The sequence below is a fragment of the Phyllostomus hastatus genome, unplaced genomic scaffold (assembly GCF_019186645.2).
Source record: "Phyllostomus hastatus isolate PE091 unplaced genomic scaffold, TTU_PhHast_1.1 phas_scaffold_21, whole genome shotgun sequence".
Classification (NCBI taxonomy): Eukaryota; Metazoa; Chordata; class Mammalia; order Chiroptera; family Phyllostomidae; genus Phyllostomus; species Phyllostomus hastatus.
In genome coordinates, this window is record NW_025334017.1 from 44,341,056 (window position 1) to 44,357,209 (window position 16,154).

Below are 16,154 nucleotides of genomic sequence, written 5' to 3' on the forward strand. Positions count from 1 at the left end.
ATCTTTCTTTAAAGGGGAACTGTCTACTTAGACGTCTGCATTCGACTTGATAAAGGAGGTTATTTTATGAGAAAACATCTGAAGTCAGAGGTTTAAATGTATTTCCCTAATGCTCAAAAACATGCAAGTGCTGTTTATTTACCTAATTATTATTAATGTCATTGGTAATTATGGCTTCACAAGAGATGTACTTCGATTCAATACTAAAGAATTTGTTCAGTAAGAGAACATTTTATATTCTGAGAATGTTATGAATAATACATTCTTAAAAGCCAAACTGGGACATGGTTGGCAGCATCCCTTTAAAGACAGCCTCTTCAACTTTGAGTTAATAATTTGTGGGGTTCTTTTTGGTTTTTCATTTGTAATAGAAATGTTATATGTTGCTTAACAATGTTTTTGGATACTAAAGTTGCTTAACAGTCAAAATAGAATACAAGAACAAAAATGAAGAAACCAAAATAAAAATATCAATTTTTTATTATTTATTCAGGCGATTTCACCTAAACCTCAAAGTCAGAAAAAAAATGAAGCTGACATTAGCAGTTCTGCCAACACTCAGAAACCTGCACTGTTATCCTCAACTTTGTCTTCAGGGAAGGCTCGCAGCAAGAAATGCAAACATGAATCTGGAGATTCTTCCGGGTGTCTAAAGCCCCCTAAATCACCACTTCCCCCAGAATTAATACAAGTCGAGGATTTGACGCTTGTGTCTCAGCTTTCTTCTTCAGTGATAAATAAAACTAGTGAGCACAGATTTTTAAAAAATAGTTCCTTATCCTGTAAGATACATTTTTGAAAAACAGTTTGATTGTAGTTATATTGTATTTTTATAAAGTTGTTTTTTAAGAATTCAAACTTACGTGGCTCTGCTAGGGAAGGCCGGCAACTATTCCGGGGCAAAATCCCTGTACCTGTCTGGTGGTGGACTGTGCAGGGACGGCGGCCGGTGAGAAGCCTTGCCAAGCGCCGCGCGTCCCGCTGCAGGGTGCTTCTCTGCTACCTCGGTCCGAGCACAGCACGGGGCCTGATTCATTACAAAAAATAATGATAATGATGAATACACATACATGACCTGTGGTGGATATTGTCCCTCAAGTCCTGAGACTGTTCTGGATAGATGCACTTACTGTTCCCACTTTCTTATTCCTTCCTCCCTGCAGTTCCTCTTACTCGTTCATATTCTAGGGTTTAGAACGCAGACTTCAGTTAAGCTTATTAATTAGTGAAAGAAGAAGGAGGATTCCTTGATATGTTTTTAAAGATTTTACAGTTTCAGTACCACTAATTATTCCAGAGTTAATTTAGCCTTTTTAAAAACAGCCTTTCCTCATGGGTTTAGATATATATGACAAGATTTTTATTGGCTGTTACTCATGCTAGTTCAGTGCTTTTCAATTAGAAAAATGCGAAAAAGAGTGAGTCTGGAAAAGCCCTTGGTAAAAGCTACCTTTCTTTGGCTATTGATACATGAATCAGCACCCTGATCGGTCACAAATAGGACGTGTTTCCTTACGGCCCTGCCGGCGGCGCACCTTCCACAAAACGAAAATGGTGGCATCGAGAAGCCTTTTTCATCAAATGTATTAATCTCTTCCATTCAGTTGCCATATTTTCTACTAAGCCGCATTTATCCATTTTTTATTAGGTTTTGATGCTTTTTCTTTTGGTTCTCTTTTAATAAACGGATAGAAGGATGAGAACAGAGAAACTCAGATGTTTCCTCATGGCATTATCATGAAACGATGTCAGGACTCACAACAATGTCACATGACATTATTTTGAAATTGTTTTGTATTTTGTTATTATAACCACAGTGTTGGAGCAGCTTTATTCTTTTATTATTTAAAATTATCACCATGTTTTTGAATTTTGATTTTTGTAAAATGACCACCAATACTCTTCTTCTAAGTTAATATGACTGTATGGGCCTCATGTAATCCTGCCTGTTCTAAATGATCATTTACATGCCAGGCAGAAAGAAGAAAACCAATGAACTAAAGAAAAAAAAACAAACAGGGATTTTCAAACTTTGTGTTACATAGCTAGAAGATGCTTAAATGCTTCACCAAGAACAATGTCATTCTCTTCTAAAATCCTGATCACTTGCCCATAAGAGGTACTTAAAGTGGTGTTCAATTTTTTTTAATGAATCAGGCCCAAAACATATGCTTCTAAAAGTCCATTTTGGGGAATGAGGGTGGGATAAAACTTGGCAAGGAGAGCACTAACTCTACAATGCATGTCACAGGTTTTTGTCACCTGTGCCCCTGCCTTTTTTCCCCCTTAGAATTTCTATATTTGTAATGTAGCAAAAGGAACTATATTTATATATATTTTAATTTTTGGCTATGCAGAGACTATTTTCCCAAAGGAAAAATGGCAACTAACACAACCAGCTGCAGTCAGAGAATGAACTGTAGTGTCACATGGGGAAACTACCTGAAATGAATGTTCCCTGATACTTTCCTTTGATGCTAGTAGGCTTTGATTCTAGAAGTTTTGATTAACTTTTTGCGAATGAGGGCACTGTTTTTGCCTTTGCTTACTTTTGGAACATGCCATTCCTTGTGGATACCTTACAAATTCAGAGGGTAGTATTTAAATCATTTTTCCCATTTATCTTCTTAAATATTATAAGATGACCCCAGAATGTGTCTGCTTCGTGAACATTGGAGATCTTTTTCTAGGTCCTCCACAGCCTGTGAACCCCCCTAGACCTTTCAAGCATAGCGAACGGAGAAGAAGATCCCAGCGTTTAGCCACCCTGCCTATGCCTGATGATTGTGTAGAAAAGGTTCCTCCTCCCTGTGCAGCCACTGATGGGAAAGTGTTCTCCATCAGTTCTCAAAATCTGCAAGAGCGTTCAGGACCAGAGGGTAATGTATACTGATTTCCTATAGAACCAAACATAAGAGAAGATAAAGAAAATACTAAGAGACAAAGACTATTAAAATATTAAGAAATTTCTGCTTTTTCCATCTTACACCTTTTAGACTTAGAAACCCTCACTTGTTCTACAAATAGTTCTTGACTGCTGCTTTGTGCCAGGCACTGTTGAGCTTATGCAACATTTAAACCCACATGGATATTAACTGAGCCGGTTTATCTATGTTAATATTGTATTACATTCTTTATTTTGTGTAGTGCCTGATGTTGCACATTTGTCACTTGAGAAGCTGAGACCCTGTCTCCCTCTTGACTTAAGTCGTGGTTTGGAAGTTACAGCACCGCTACCCCCAGCTCCCTCTTACCACAATGAGTGTCCCAGGGCAGAAAAGGAAGACACGCAGACGCTTACAAACCCTTCTTCCAAAGCACTAGCTGACGGAAGGGGCGCTCCGGCAGCACCAGGTAAACAAGCTCGATTTTACAAGTAGCTAGGCTTTCATTTATAGGCTTCAAACATGTTGATGTTTAACTACATTATTTTAGTATGTACTTGCTCTTGGGAAATACTTTTATGTAACCTCTGTGGGAGATGGGGTTTCTCTGTGTAAAGCTCTGTTGTGCCATCATTTGCTATCGTATGCCCTGGACATATCTCTTTTCACTTTAATCTGATTGTTTCTCTCTAATTTTTTAGGTTAGAAAAGAATTTTGGTAACAGTTGACATTCAGTATTATATGAGTTTCAGGTGTACAGAATACTGGTGGGACATTTATAGTTACTTAGGAAGTGACCCCCCCATAGGCCCCGTACTCACCTGGCACCGCGCACACTTACCACTGTGTTGTTAGACTGTGTTCCCCGCGCTGTACTTCACAGCCGCAGGACTGTTCTGGAGCTGCCCGTCTGTACTTCTTATCCCTTCACTTTTTCCACCCCACTCCCAGGCCCCCTGCCGCCAGGCAGCCATCAGTTTGTTCGCTGTATCTGAGTTTATTTCTGTTTTATTTATTTTGGGGTTTGTTTTTTTTTTTTTTAGATTTCCACATATAAGTGAAACCATATGGTATTTATCTTTGATGTATTTTACTTAGCATAATACCATTAGGTCTGTTCATGTCGTTGCATGTAGTAAGAGTTTAGTTTTTAGGTGCGCACTGTATCTTCTTTACATGGTTGTCTGTCGGTGGACACTGGGTCTTGTTTTCCTACCCATTCAGCCACCCAGTCCGTGTCTTTTGATTAGAGCATTTTGAACATTTACGTTTAAAGTAATTACTGATAGGTATGTAGTTTTTTCAGTTTAGTATTTTTAATTTTCTTCTTAAATAAAGCCTATAATACCGGTTTGGTGGTAATGAACTTCATTAGCTTTTTCTTGTCTGGGAACCTTTTTTCCCCTTAAGTTATAAAACATAGCTTTGCTGAGTAGAGTAATTTTGGTTGTAGATCCTTGGTTTTCATCACTTTGAGTATTTATTGCCAATCCCTTCTACCTGTGAAGTTTCTGTTGAGAAATCAGTTGACAGTCTTATGAGAACTCCCTTCTGTATAACTGACTGCTTTCCTCTTGTGGCTTTGTCTTTAGCATTTTAATTGTGATGTATTTTGTATGGGCCCCTTTGGGTTCGGTAGGGTAGAATCCCTGGTCACCTGGGCCAGGTGCGCCTGGGTGTTCCTGGTGTGGGTTTTGTGTGCCCTCCTGTTGTGTTGAGCCTTGATTGCTAGTGGCACGTCGGTGAGTGGGCTGGACCCTCAGGCTGCCTGTGAGAACTGTCCCTGACTGTAGCTGAGCAGCTGGTGGGGGGCGGCGAGGGCTGAGTCCATGAAGTAGGTTCCCTTGAGCAGTCCTCTGGTGCCTGCCGGGTCTGCCCTTTGGGCGTGTCCTTTGTGGAACTGCATGGGTGGTGTTCGGAAGCCGGAAGCTGCGTGTGTTGGTTCTAGGGTGGGGTTCCCGTGTAGGCCCAGATCAGCTGCTGCTCAGGCTCAGGCCAGGCTGCCCGCTGGGAGCTGCCACGCGATCGCAGGTCAGTAGTTGCCTGTTCGGGGCTTGGAGGTGCCTGGGAGAGGCTGTGCTGTGACCTGAGGCCGGCGGCTACTAGTGTCCGGCTTGGGGCCGGTTAGCAGGAAATACAGTGTACGCTGAGGCCTGCTGCTGCTTGTCTGGTATCTGTGGGCCTTTAAGAGGGTTAACAGGAGCCCACAGCAAGGGCTGCAGGCACCGCTTGTTTGCGTCAGCCCCCGAAAGGGGTGCCCGCATCTGCACTAGGCGGGCGGGCGGGTGACTTCGATGGAGACTCCGATTTGGCTCCGATTTGGCTCTGGGTGCCGGAGGGCTGGGTTTGGGGAGGGCCGGGCCAAGGCACAAGATGGCGGAGGAAGCCGCCCGTCCCGCCCTGCCTCGAAGGCAGAACGTTGGGTTCCTACCCTGGAGCCCTTGACTCCTTCCTAGCTGCTGTGCGGCACTGGGGCTCACACCGGGTGCGGCTTCGCAGCCAGTAAGTCTGGCGTGGGTCCTCGGAGGGCAACACCTGGGGCTCCAGCAGCCCTCGGCCGGCCGCGTGCTGGACCGGACCCCCGCTGCTGCTTACCGCCCGCCCGATCAGTGGGGACCGCCCGGCCCGGGGAGCGAGGGTCGGGCCCGGGGAGCGAGGGTCGGGCCCGGGAACCGGGCTCGTCCGCGGGGGCCTCCGCAGGCCAGACACCCCTCCTCCCGCACGGTGCGGTGCGGTGCGGAGCCAGCACCGTCCATATCCGCCCGTCCTACCGGCCTCCGCGGGCGGCTGCCTTCTGCCCCACTGTAGGCCTTCTGCGCGGCTCCTGGGTGGTCCTCGAAGCCGGTCGTTGTGTACCTCCGTCGGGATTTTGCTGCGGTTTGGGGAGGAAGGTTGGCGGAGCGTTTTTTCCTGTCCGCCATCACGACCTGACCGTCATCCCGACCGGAAGTCCCCTCCCTGCTTGTTTGTCACATCCTGTTTTCACAAAAAAGGAATTGAAGTTAAATTTATCACGAAAGTTTTTGGTGTCCAAGACAGAAAGTACTTAATGGGATCAGCAACTATGTTTAAGGATTTTAATAGGATTTAATGCTTTAAAAACACCTTAAATTTAACTATACCTGTATCGTAAATATAACCCCATGTTTTGGGGCAGAATCTCAAATTTAAGTATAATTTGTTATAATGTTATTTTGGGAGTCTTATATGTACAGTCAGCCACGCTCAGCACATTTTGGGAATGATTTTATGATACTGTAATAAACCATTCAGGGGTGTTTTATCAAATTGATATTTCAATCTAATAGGATATTAATTTATACTTCTTTCATAAGGTTACATTGTTTTATTTAGAAATGTTATGGATTTTTAACCTCAATTAAAGAGTATATATAATAAAAAGAAGGCAAACACTGATTTCAAGTGTTTTTCCAGTAAATTACTAACTTGATATTAGATGGATGAATGCAGTCTAGATTGAAATGGAGAAAAAGTAAGATTTGCAACTAAGAATATTGAGGATAATTGCTTTAGTAGTATCTTCCCTGAAATCACTTATTTTCTGGTGGTGGTATATATTAAAATAAACATACACTTTTTAAATTACTGCTTTTACATTCTTATTCCTTTTTTCAAAGTAAAAACTAATTAATATTAAATATATAGTTTTCTACAATTCCGTATTATTAGTAATGATTGGTAGTGTTACTATAGTTTATTTTTTAAGAAGTCAGTACCCGTATCTGAGGATTCCTAGGTTTTGAAGCATTGCTTGTCATTTTCTAAGTCTGACCCACTGTCTTTGGACTCCCTCTCTAAGCCCCTCCTATGCTAGGGTAGTTCATTTTGCTTTTCCCTCTTCCCATGAGATTTTGGAGTTACCACATGGACCCTTTGAGATACTTTTCCTGTTGAAGGTCTCCTAGTGGTCTTTCCCAATCTGGAATTTGTTGCCATACTGAATATATGAAAAAGGTGTTAAAGTTAAACTGTCCTGTGTCCATTGGGGAGATTATTTTTAGATGTGCACTTGAAGATATCTTTATTTTCTTTATACATGTACATACTAGTGACAAGACTGAAATACCCGTATCAGTAGCTGTATCATAACTGGAGAGTGATGTTAGCCAGCTTCTATGTCCTAAACCGTCACAGTGGCGACTGTGCACGGACACGCCTGGTTTAGATGGTTCTGCTTCCAATTGGAGCATTAACTGAAGTCTTTTTTTCCAGAATCTTGCATATTTACAGAAATAATGGCTAATTACCATTGGAATGTGGTTCTTATTTCCGCAATGGTTAAAATGTACTAGGGTACAGGAAAGGCATGATAACGCTTTGTAAGTATTACAGGTAACCATTTGAGAAAGTCACAGCAGTGAGACAGTTTTCTAGAAAAGGGAAAGGTCGACAGGCGCGTAGGTTTGTGATATGGATTTATCGAGTCGGGGTCATGTAGGCATGACGAGGGCTGGCGGTTTAATTGTTGAAATCAGGGAAATGTGTGGTTTTAAGTGTTAATTTATTGAAAGTTAATTTTTTAGAGGGCTGAGCACAGTCACAATGTTTGAGTGCAGGGTGGGAGGAACGCTAATTTATTTCCGTTACTCCTTTCATTTTTATTTTTTGATGGAAGTATTAAAATTCAGGTTGTATTCTGATTGGGCTCCTTTTGATTGACAACCTTGTGAACCTCTGTGACTTGCATTGAAACCCCAATGATCTGCATGCTTTCCTCTCTCGGCGGTTTTTTTTGTTTGTTTGTTTGTTTGTTTGTTTTTAAGGAAATATGTATTGCCAGGTGCTCTGTGAGGCCATAGGGGCATTACAGTGAATAAGGCTGAGTCCCTGCCCTCATGGGGCTTCCATTCCAGAGAGGACACCGCAGCCAGAAAGGGAGGGTTGCCCAGCCTGTATGCAGACAGCGCTGGGACCGGGGGCCGACCGCAGAGCCGGCACTTGTAACCCCAGGCTCTGCTGCTCTCCTGAGCAGGCTCCAAAGTGTGCCCCTGGTAATTACTGTCACCTTTCCTTTCCCACTGTCCTCTCTCCCTCCTCCTCTTCCGTATCCCTTCCCTGGCCCTTCAAGTGCAACAGGGTGGAATTTAGCCCTGATAGGGGCACTCAGGGCCAGAGAGATGGCTGAGAATAAGCCCGCCACCACCGTGGCTTGGCATAATTTTACTCGTCCTTAAACTGTCTTGACTTTTAAACATGTTAGCAGAAGCACTGTTTAGTAGTCCTCTCTCTCCAGTCTCCCTGACAGTCTTCCCACCACTACCTCCCCACCAAATCCAAGGCCTTCACAGGCTGAACAAGGGGGGAGTTCTTTCCATCCCCAACCTGTCACGCAGTGTCCACTCCTCCGGTCTGCGCCGTCTGCCCGAGTCCCGGGGGCAGTGGGTGTCCTTGCGTGTCTTTCCTTTTCACTGAGCTGAGTTGCCTCTGCTCTCGAGGCGTTCAGCCTAGGTAGGTTTCTTGAACTCTACCTCTGTGGGATCCTCCCCAAGTTCTTTTTCCCCTACTTTTCTTTATTGTCGTTCCAGTACATTTGTCTCCCTTTCCGCCCCACCACTGCCCTCGCCCTCCTGTTTCTTTGCCGCCTGGAAGCTGGCCTGGAAGCTGGCCTGCGTGCGGGCTTATCGCACTTCCCTGGCTCCCAGGTTGTCTTCCTGCACAGTCACAGCCCCAGGCGCTTGTGTCTGCCGCCGCTGTTTTTCTGAATGCGCTTGCGTGCCTGGTAGCTTGGTGTTCCACCTTCATGACAAAAGGGCACTTTGTTACTGTTGAGTTTTAAAACTTCTGTACAAAACATTAGTAGTTATTTACTACAACGTGTGTCAAAGATATTTTGTGGATTTTGTTCGTGAAATTGAAACTCTTAGGTTTTAGAACTAGGAGGATGTTTTAATTGCCTGTGAAATAGTTTAACAGAGTTGGATTATTCTCATTTTTTTAATGTGAGGGGCATGTGCCCACTGCTGAGTTTAGCTGTCGTGGTAAAGGGTTGATGAGGTTATGCAAATTACCCAGTTACACACACCTCTTAAGAGGGTAAGGTTTGCTTTCAGTTGTTTTTCCAGTGGAGATAATGACCTTGCACTGCATACCACATTATGACTAACGAAGGTTAGGAATGTAATCGCTGCCCGCATTACCATTACGTCATTGGTATCCTCATAAAAACCGATGACTGTATGTCCATTTTACTATCAGTGCTTTATCTAACAGAGCCAACCAGTTTTAGGTTAGGAGACGGTCTCAGTTCTGTTACTGTTAGTGTTAACACGGAACCCTGTTATTACATGGGACTGTTACCTTGTCTTATTTTTCTACTGAGTGTATGCGTAACAAACACGGAATTACTCGAAGCTCTTGAAGGAGTTTAAAAGAGACGGAAGCCCAAGCGTGCAGGGCGAGCAGGGAACCCCAGAGGCTCTGACCTGTGAACTGCTGGGGTGCCCCGTGCTGCGCTAGCACCCCAGGTCCACAGCTTGCGGTCTGACGGCGCCCTCCACTTCCCACAGCCTTCTCAAAGCCTGTTTGTTTCAGAGTGTTTCTCAGTTTCTCCCCCAGAATCGTACCAAACCAAACCAAACCAAACCAAACCGCGCTCGGGGACTCCGTGATCTACCTCCACCCCCACACCAACTGTTCTGGCTTGTGCAGAGCCCGGGGTTTCCATGGAGTCTCAGGGAGAGCCTCATCTCCCCGGAAGAATCAGGTGTTGGCACGCAGGAAGCGGGTGGAGACTCACTGTGTTACTGGGTTTTAAACTGAGTGCACGCAGGCCACTCCAGAGATCTTGCTCTGATCTGAACAGCTCCTGTTTTTTCAGCCTGTTGTTCATTTTTTTTTTTTGGGGGGGGGTGTTACGTACTGGATGTTGTGTACTATTCTTTTGAAGAAAATGTTTTGTTGGTACAACTTAGTTTAAAAATCACTCTTCTATAAAGTAGTTAGTACTTTGGTTCCTCAATTCTGCCACGTGGTGAAATGAGGACAATGTAGTGAACCTCTCATAAAAGTAAGTTTATTTTGTTGAATTCTTGAATGGGTCTCTCTTGTTTTTGTATTTGGGCATGAGTGTTTTATAAAGTCCTGCCGTTGTGTATGTGAATATTTATTTTAAGGTCCTTATTTGTGTACAATGTTGACAAACACTTTGTCTGTCAGCCCCCCAATTTTACTTCTGAAAATTTTATCGAGAAATAAAAAGGTTTGGAAAAACCCGGTCTGGAGGTGAAAGCACTCTGGGAGTGGCTGATATATCTGTTCTGCGGTGCTGACCTGTGTTTGCGCAGTGGTTCCCGACCACTGTATTTGTCTTCCAAGCACCCCAGGGACTCCACGGTCGCAGTCGCTGGAGGCAACCCACTAAGGCCGCTCCCTCATCAGAATCGCCCCAGGCGATCCCTGCCTTGCTCCACCTTTCTCCCTGGAGCATCAGAGCTTCAGGGATTGGAGGCCTACCCAGCACACTGTGATCAGCTTCCAAACATATCACTTGGGATTTAGAAAGCCCAGTTCAGCCCTGGCTGGTGTGGCTCAGTGGACTGAGCACTGGCCTGTGAACCAAAGGGTGGCCGGTTCAATTCCCACTCAGGGCGCATGCTGGGTTCCAGGCAGGCACACACTGATGTTTCTCTCTCTCCCTTTCCCTCTGTAGAAATACATAAGTACAGTCTTAAAAGAAAATAAAAGAAAGCCCAGTTCTTATGGCTGGCACTGTAAGTGCCTTCTCACATTTATGAAAATGGCATCAGAGTTGTAGAATTTTCATGGTATGCTTACTACTAGTCAGTAAACACTAGTAAAAGGAAGTGATACGTTTCTTCAACAGTCCTGATGAACAAATTTAATTGTATTTCTCTTTGCTGTCCTTTTTCTTTATGGAGATTATCAGTATTCTTACTTAATATAAAACCTACTTATTAGAAGTTAGTAACTTCATTCAAGTTGAACTGCATTTTAATATTTTTATTGCATTTAAGTTAAACTATATAAAATTAGATGCAATATTTGCAGACAATAAAATGGTAGCTTTTTTGGTACTGTGTTGAAATGACCTAAAAATTAAAGAACTCGTAAATGGTGATATTGAAGCATAATTTAGTGGACTGAAATTGTATTTTAAATGTGTTACAGTATTTTTCTTACACTAACCCTAGACACGAGTAAGACACTAGCATTGGGGATAGTTGAGTGCGAGCCGAGAAGCTTCATTAAATGTATCTGGGTCAGCTGCACAGTTATCGAGGTGCACTCTTGGTTTAAAAATGGATTTTGGACAATTAGATAGTAATACCCAAATGTCATTAAGGTCGAACATTTTCATGTGTAAATAAGCCTTTGTATTTTACATTTATATAAAGACCAGAAGTGTGTAAAGTATTTCTTGTTTGGTGCTCATTATCATATGACACCACATTCATGATGGCCCTCAAAGGTACACGTTTGTTTTAGGCAACAGAGGCTAAATGTCACTTCAGAAGTGTTTTTTTTTTTTTTTTAAAGATTTTATTTATTTATTTTTAGAGAGGGAATGGAGGGAGAGAGAGAGAGAGAGAGAGAGAGAAACATCAATGTGCGGTTGCTGGGGGCCGTGGCCTGCAACCCAGGCATATGCCCTGACTGGGAATCAAACCTGCGATGCTTTGGTTCGCAGCCCGCGCTCAATCCACTGAGCTACGCCATCCAGGGCTCAGAAGTTTGTACAGGTGGTGGAAGGCCAGTGTGCTGTAAGGGGAGGCTCAGTACTTCTGTGCACTGCCCGAACAGCTTTCGCGTGGGGGCCGTCACAGAAGCCGGGATGGTGCCCGGGCCTGCGCCCGGTGCCCGGGCCTGCGCCCGGTGCACGCCAGCGTCTCGGGGCTGGCCGCTGCTGTGGCGCCGCGGGGGATCCTCTCTGCTGCCCGGAGTGCGTAGCCTAACGTTTCGTCGTCTTACGTTCAGGCCCGTATTCGTTCTAGAAATGCTGTCGTCTCAAATGACTGTCCCCCCACCCCGAAGAGAAGTGAAAAAAAGCACTTAGGTGTACAGACTTGGTCACAGTTGTGGTAACCACGCAGGGAGATGGTCTCAGTCCTGTGCGGCAGACAAGGGAGCCAGCGCTCAGAGGTTGAAGGAATTACTCAAGGCCGCACAGCTAGTAGGGGTGGGTCTCACGCTGGCGGTGCGAAGGAACAAAAATCACCCTTCACGTACCACGTTTTTGAAGTCAGAAATCGCATGTCTTTGTTACCGGCTCAGGCGATGAAACAATGGAGGCCTTGGGAGGCGGGGAGAGTCTTCTGTAGAGTTTCGTGATCGATTGCAATGCGAAACGTGGTTCCGTACTTTTAACCCTCCTGACTAAACTTACATATTTTCCCCCTAAACCTGCAGGAATATCGAAAACAGAAAAAAAAGTGAAATTGGAAGACAAAAGCTCCACGGCATTGGGTATGAACGGAAAGTACTCTTTACGCACGGACGGTGGCTGGCTTGGCAGTGGGAGGACGTGGTCTCCTGTTTCCCTGGCAGCGCCTGGAGGGCGGCGGTGGCGGTGCCGCCCTGCAGGCCCGTGGGTCCCGGGAGGCGCACCCTAGCGTGTCGTTTGTATTTTTGTCGTGGAGTTTCAGGCTTTCTCTGAGAGCCGCGTGTTTTTAAACGTCTTTAAAATTGTAGCTATTTAAAAATAAGCTGCCATTTAATATTGTTGAAGCTTCGAGAAGGGATGTTAAACAAAAAGGTTTTTTTCCAGACTGTCTTCTTTAACCTACCGTATAAAAAAGTGACTAAGTTTTCTGCTATTGTTTCCTAGTTTTGTGGTATGATGCCTAAACCTTTTGGAGTAATGGATGATAGTCCTCCTTACTCTACAGACCAGCTAACTGGAGCTGGGGTCACTGAGAGCCGATCAGATGCGGGCGATGAGCTGCAGGCTCACTCACCCTGGGCTGGGGCAGCAGTGAATGTGTGTGATGGATCAATTTAAAGTAAAACGTTCCAGGGTGCTCCTTTAACACCCATTTATTTTTTAAAAGTGCATTATAATTTGGAAAAAGGAATATTCTAAAATTTTGGAAAGAATACATTTAATGAAATAAGGTTTTTCTTTGTGTTTTTAGTCTTCATTCTTGTACACACGGGGAAAATATTGAAAGACTGAATGAATTTATGTGTTGGTTTGATGTCTTTTATTTCTCCAAAGAAAAAAGATCAAGATTTTTCAAAATTTTCTCAGACATTTTATTAAATTAAATGTGGAAATGCTGAGCCTCCTCAGACAGGTCTTAAATTGTGCAGCTTATTTCTTGCCGTGTCAGGAAGCGGAGTTACATTACTCGTTTAAAGGTTTTAACTGCTGTCTGTGTTAACTTCAAGGTGTCAGGAGTTGGGATTTCTCAGCACTGCTAATGAAGATCCCCTCTTATAGCCCAGTAAGCTAAGCAGGAGCTCCAGACTCAGGACAGAAACAGTTTAACTGAATCCGTCCGCTCTGGGCAGGTGACTGGAATAGCTGATTACAACGTAAATGCTGCTTTTAGGTTGACCGCACAGGAGCGACTCGGGGTCAGCCACACGGCTGACTGACTTATTCTTGTCGTGTAGGTAAGAGAAAAGAAAAGGATAAGGAAAGAAAAGAGAAGAAAGACAAAGATCACTACAAACCAAAACAGAAGAAGAAGAAGAAAAAGAAAAAGAAATCTAAGCAGCATGGTAAGCACGTTAAAATGGTGATTCCCAATGATTAAACATTGTAAGATGTTTTCAACTTTCCTCTCATCTTGTAGCAAATGGAGGTAGGGCGAGATTCCCACATGGATGAGAACTGAGAAGTTCCTGTGGCTTTCCTCCGTCTTGCTAATTTTGAAAGTACGGGGCTATGTTTTACTAGATCTATAAATTAAGCAGTCTGTACGTGAATCTTTGCGACAATTGGAGACTTTCTTTTCCATCCTTATGGTGGACTAGATGCTCTGCCCCAGCACCCTTTAGCGGACTGAAGGATTGTTCTTAATCTAGAATTTGGTGTAGTGCCTTGAATCACCTTTCAGAAAAACTTGAGAAAAGGAAGTGATAGCCTATTGGGTAGCGCGTGTACTTGAAAGGCCTAAGGAACACGATGACAGAGGAGGGCTGGGAAGCCAGGAGAAGCCACGAGCAGAGAGCGCGAGTCTGTGGGTGCGTCTAAACACCAGTTACGTGCGCACGTCCTGTGTGGGGGAGACAGAAACGAAGGGTGGAGAACAGAGCTGTGTAACCGAAATAACAGCATGTGAATTGAGATATCAGTGTTTCTATTTTTTTGGAAGAGTAAAAGAAATTTATTGTTAAATAAGTCAAATCTGCATTTTACAATTTCTGACATGAACACTGAAAGAATGGAGACATGGGGTATAATATCCAAGGGGGGTGTGTAATGGAAAAAATCCAAAAGAAAGAAGACAATAAGAGAAAAACAGAAAAGAAGAAAATTAGAAATTACAAAATAATATTTGAAAATAATCTGAATAGATCAGTGATTATAACTGTATGAGAGACATTATCATAATAGTTTTATTTTTTAAAAATCCACTTATATGTCATTTTTAAGAGGCAAATATACACATAAGGATAGAGAGGACAGAGGAGTGTTGAAAATAAAAGTATAGAAACTGGTGAGCGAAACTAACCAAGCCAGCGTTGAAAGTGGAGTGTGGGAGTTCGGATCCTGTTGCAGCATTTAATAGTTGGGTGACCTTGGACACAATGCTTAAACTCTGCCAGCCTCGGTTTTCTCACTTCTGAAGCGATAAGTGACAGTTTCTGCTTCGTAGGTTTATCGCTGACGTGCAGGGAGGTGGCTGGGTGAAGTCCTTGGCTAGCGCAGTGCCTGGCCGGCGAGTGCCCTCCCGGAGTCTGCGCCTGAACCCGCAGCGTGGGGCCATCTGAGCGGTTGCTGTGAGGCCGAGGGAGGCGGGCTGGTACGGGGCGCCCGAAGGTTGCCCTGCGGCCTGACAGCACCGGCATCCTCCGGGAGCACCCCCACTCCCAACCTGTGGGCCTGCAGGGGAGGGGGCGGGCCCCAGGAGTCCGCTCGGACAAACCCTCTGCTTCGTGTGCACTCTATGTGTGGAAACCCAGTGGCCACTCTTTTTGGTTAAGAATAAGGCTTCTGTAGCTAGGCTGTCTGGGTTTGAATGTTGGCTCTGCTGTTGATAGCTCTGTATTTGGGGGCAATTTATTTAGTCTTTCCTTCTCCCTTCTTTCATGTGTAAGAGCTCCAGCTGTTGTGGCACCCTTCTTGGTTGGTCGCGAGGGTTGAGGGAGTTACTGCCTTTAGTCACTACACTTAAAGCACTCGGAGCCTGCGTGGCACACAGCACGCCCAGCCAGTGCGGCTCTCATGTGGTCTCTGTGGTGACGACCACTGTATCAGTGCTGCCTGCCGTCACAGGTTGCTGCACATCAGCCACCTACGACCTCACAGATGTGTTACCTTTGAGTTCTGCCGGTCAGCAGCCTGAGACAGGTCTCACTGGGCTACGGCCAAGGCGTCAGTTGGATGGCGTGTCTTTCTGGAGGCTCTAGGGGGGCATCCATTTTGCCTTGTCTGGCTTCTCAAGGCTGCTGCGTGTCTTGGACGTGTCCCCTGCCATCTTCCAAGCCAGCTCAGGGGCCCCGCAAGCCCTTCTCACTTCACGTCACTCCAGCACTGACTCTCGTGCCCCTCCCTGAACTTCGGGACCCTTGAGACTGCACTGGGCCCACCCAGATAGCCAGGGTCCTCTCCCTGCTGTAAGGTCAGCCGAGTAGCAATCTTAATCCCGTCTGCAGCCCTGGTAATCTCCCCTTGCTGCAGCGCAGGCTGACGCCGGCATTGCTCACTCCGGGCTACTCAGCCAGAACCCGATGGGACCGTTAGGGCACCGTGGTCTCTGCTGCCTGTGTGCTGTCTGGGCATATGAGTCCTAAAACTGACTTTTTCACTGTTTTTGTGGTCACTCTTCTTGGTTCCCTGACGTTTTATTAATATTTCTGTACGTGTCTTACATTGCAGACTATTCAGACTACGAAGACAGCTCCTTGGAATTTTTGGAGAGGTGCTGCTCTCCACTGACGCGGCCCTCCGGGAGTTCTCTGGCCCTGCGGAGCATGTTCACAGAGAAGAACACAGCGTATCAGTACCCAAGGGCGATCCTGTCGGTTGATCTCAGTGGGGAAAGTACGTGTGCCATGTAACGTTTAAAACAAGTCTGAAGATTCTTAAATGTAGAACTGAGTGTAAACCATACTTCATT

At 44.9% G+C, this 16,154-nt stretch overlaps 1 protein-coding gene across 7 annotated transcripts in view; it reads left to right on the forward strand.

The window, feature by feature from the left end:
* Window positions 1–16,154, forward strand: part of PHF20L1 (PHD finger protein 20 like 1) — a 65,559-nt gene that overhangs the window by 37,459 nt on the left and 11,946 nt on the right. For all 7 annotated transcript variants that reach the window (XM_045861009.1, XM_045861012.1, XM_045861013.1 and 4 more), the window contains 6 exons: window positions 494–746; window positions 2,691–2,879; window positions 3,148–3,354; window positions 12,274–12,330; window positions 13,483–13,590; window positions 15,914–16,078. In XM_045861009.1, coding sequence (XP_045716965.1) covers window positions 494–746; window positions 2,691–2,879; window positions 3,148–3,354; window positions 12,274–12,330; window positions 13,483–13,590; window positions 15,914–16,078 — 979 coding nt within the window. The remainder of the gene's footprint in view (window positions 1–493; window positions 747–2,690; window positions 2,880–3,147; window positions 3,355–12,273; window positions 12,331–13,482; window positions 13,591–15,913; window positions 16,079–16,154) is intronic.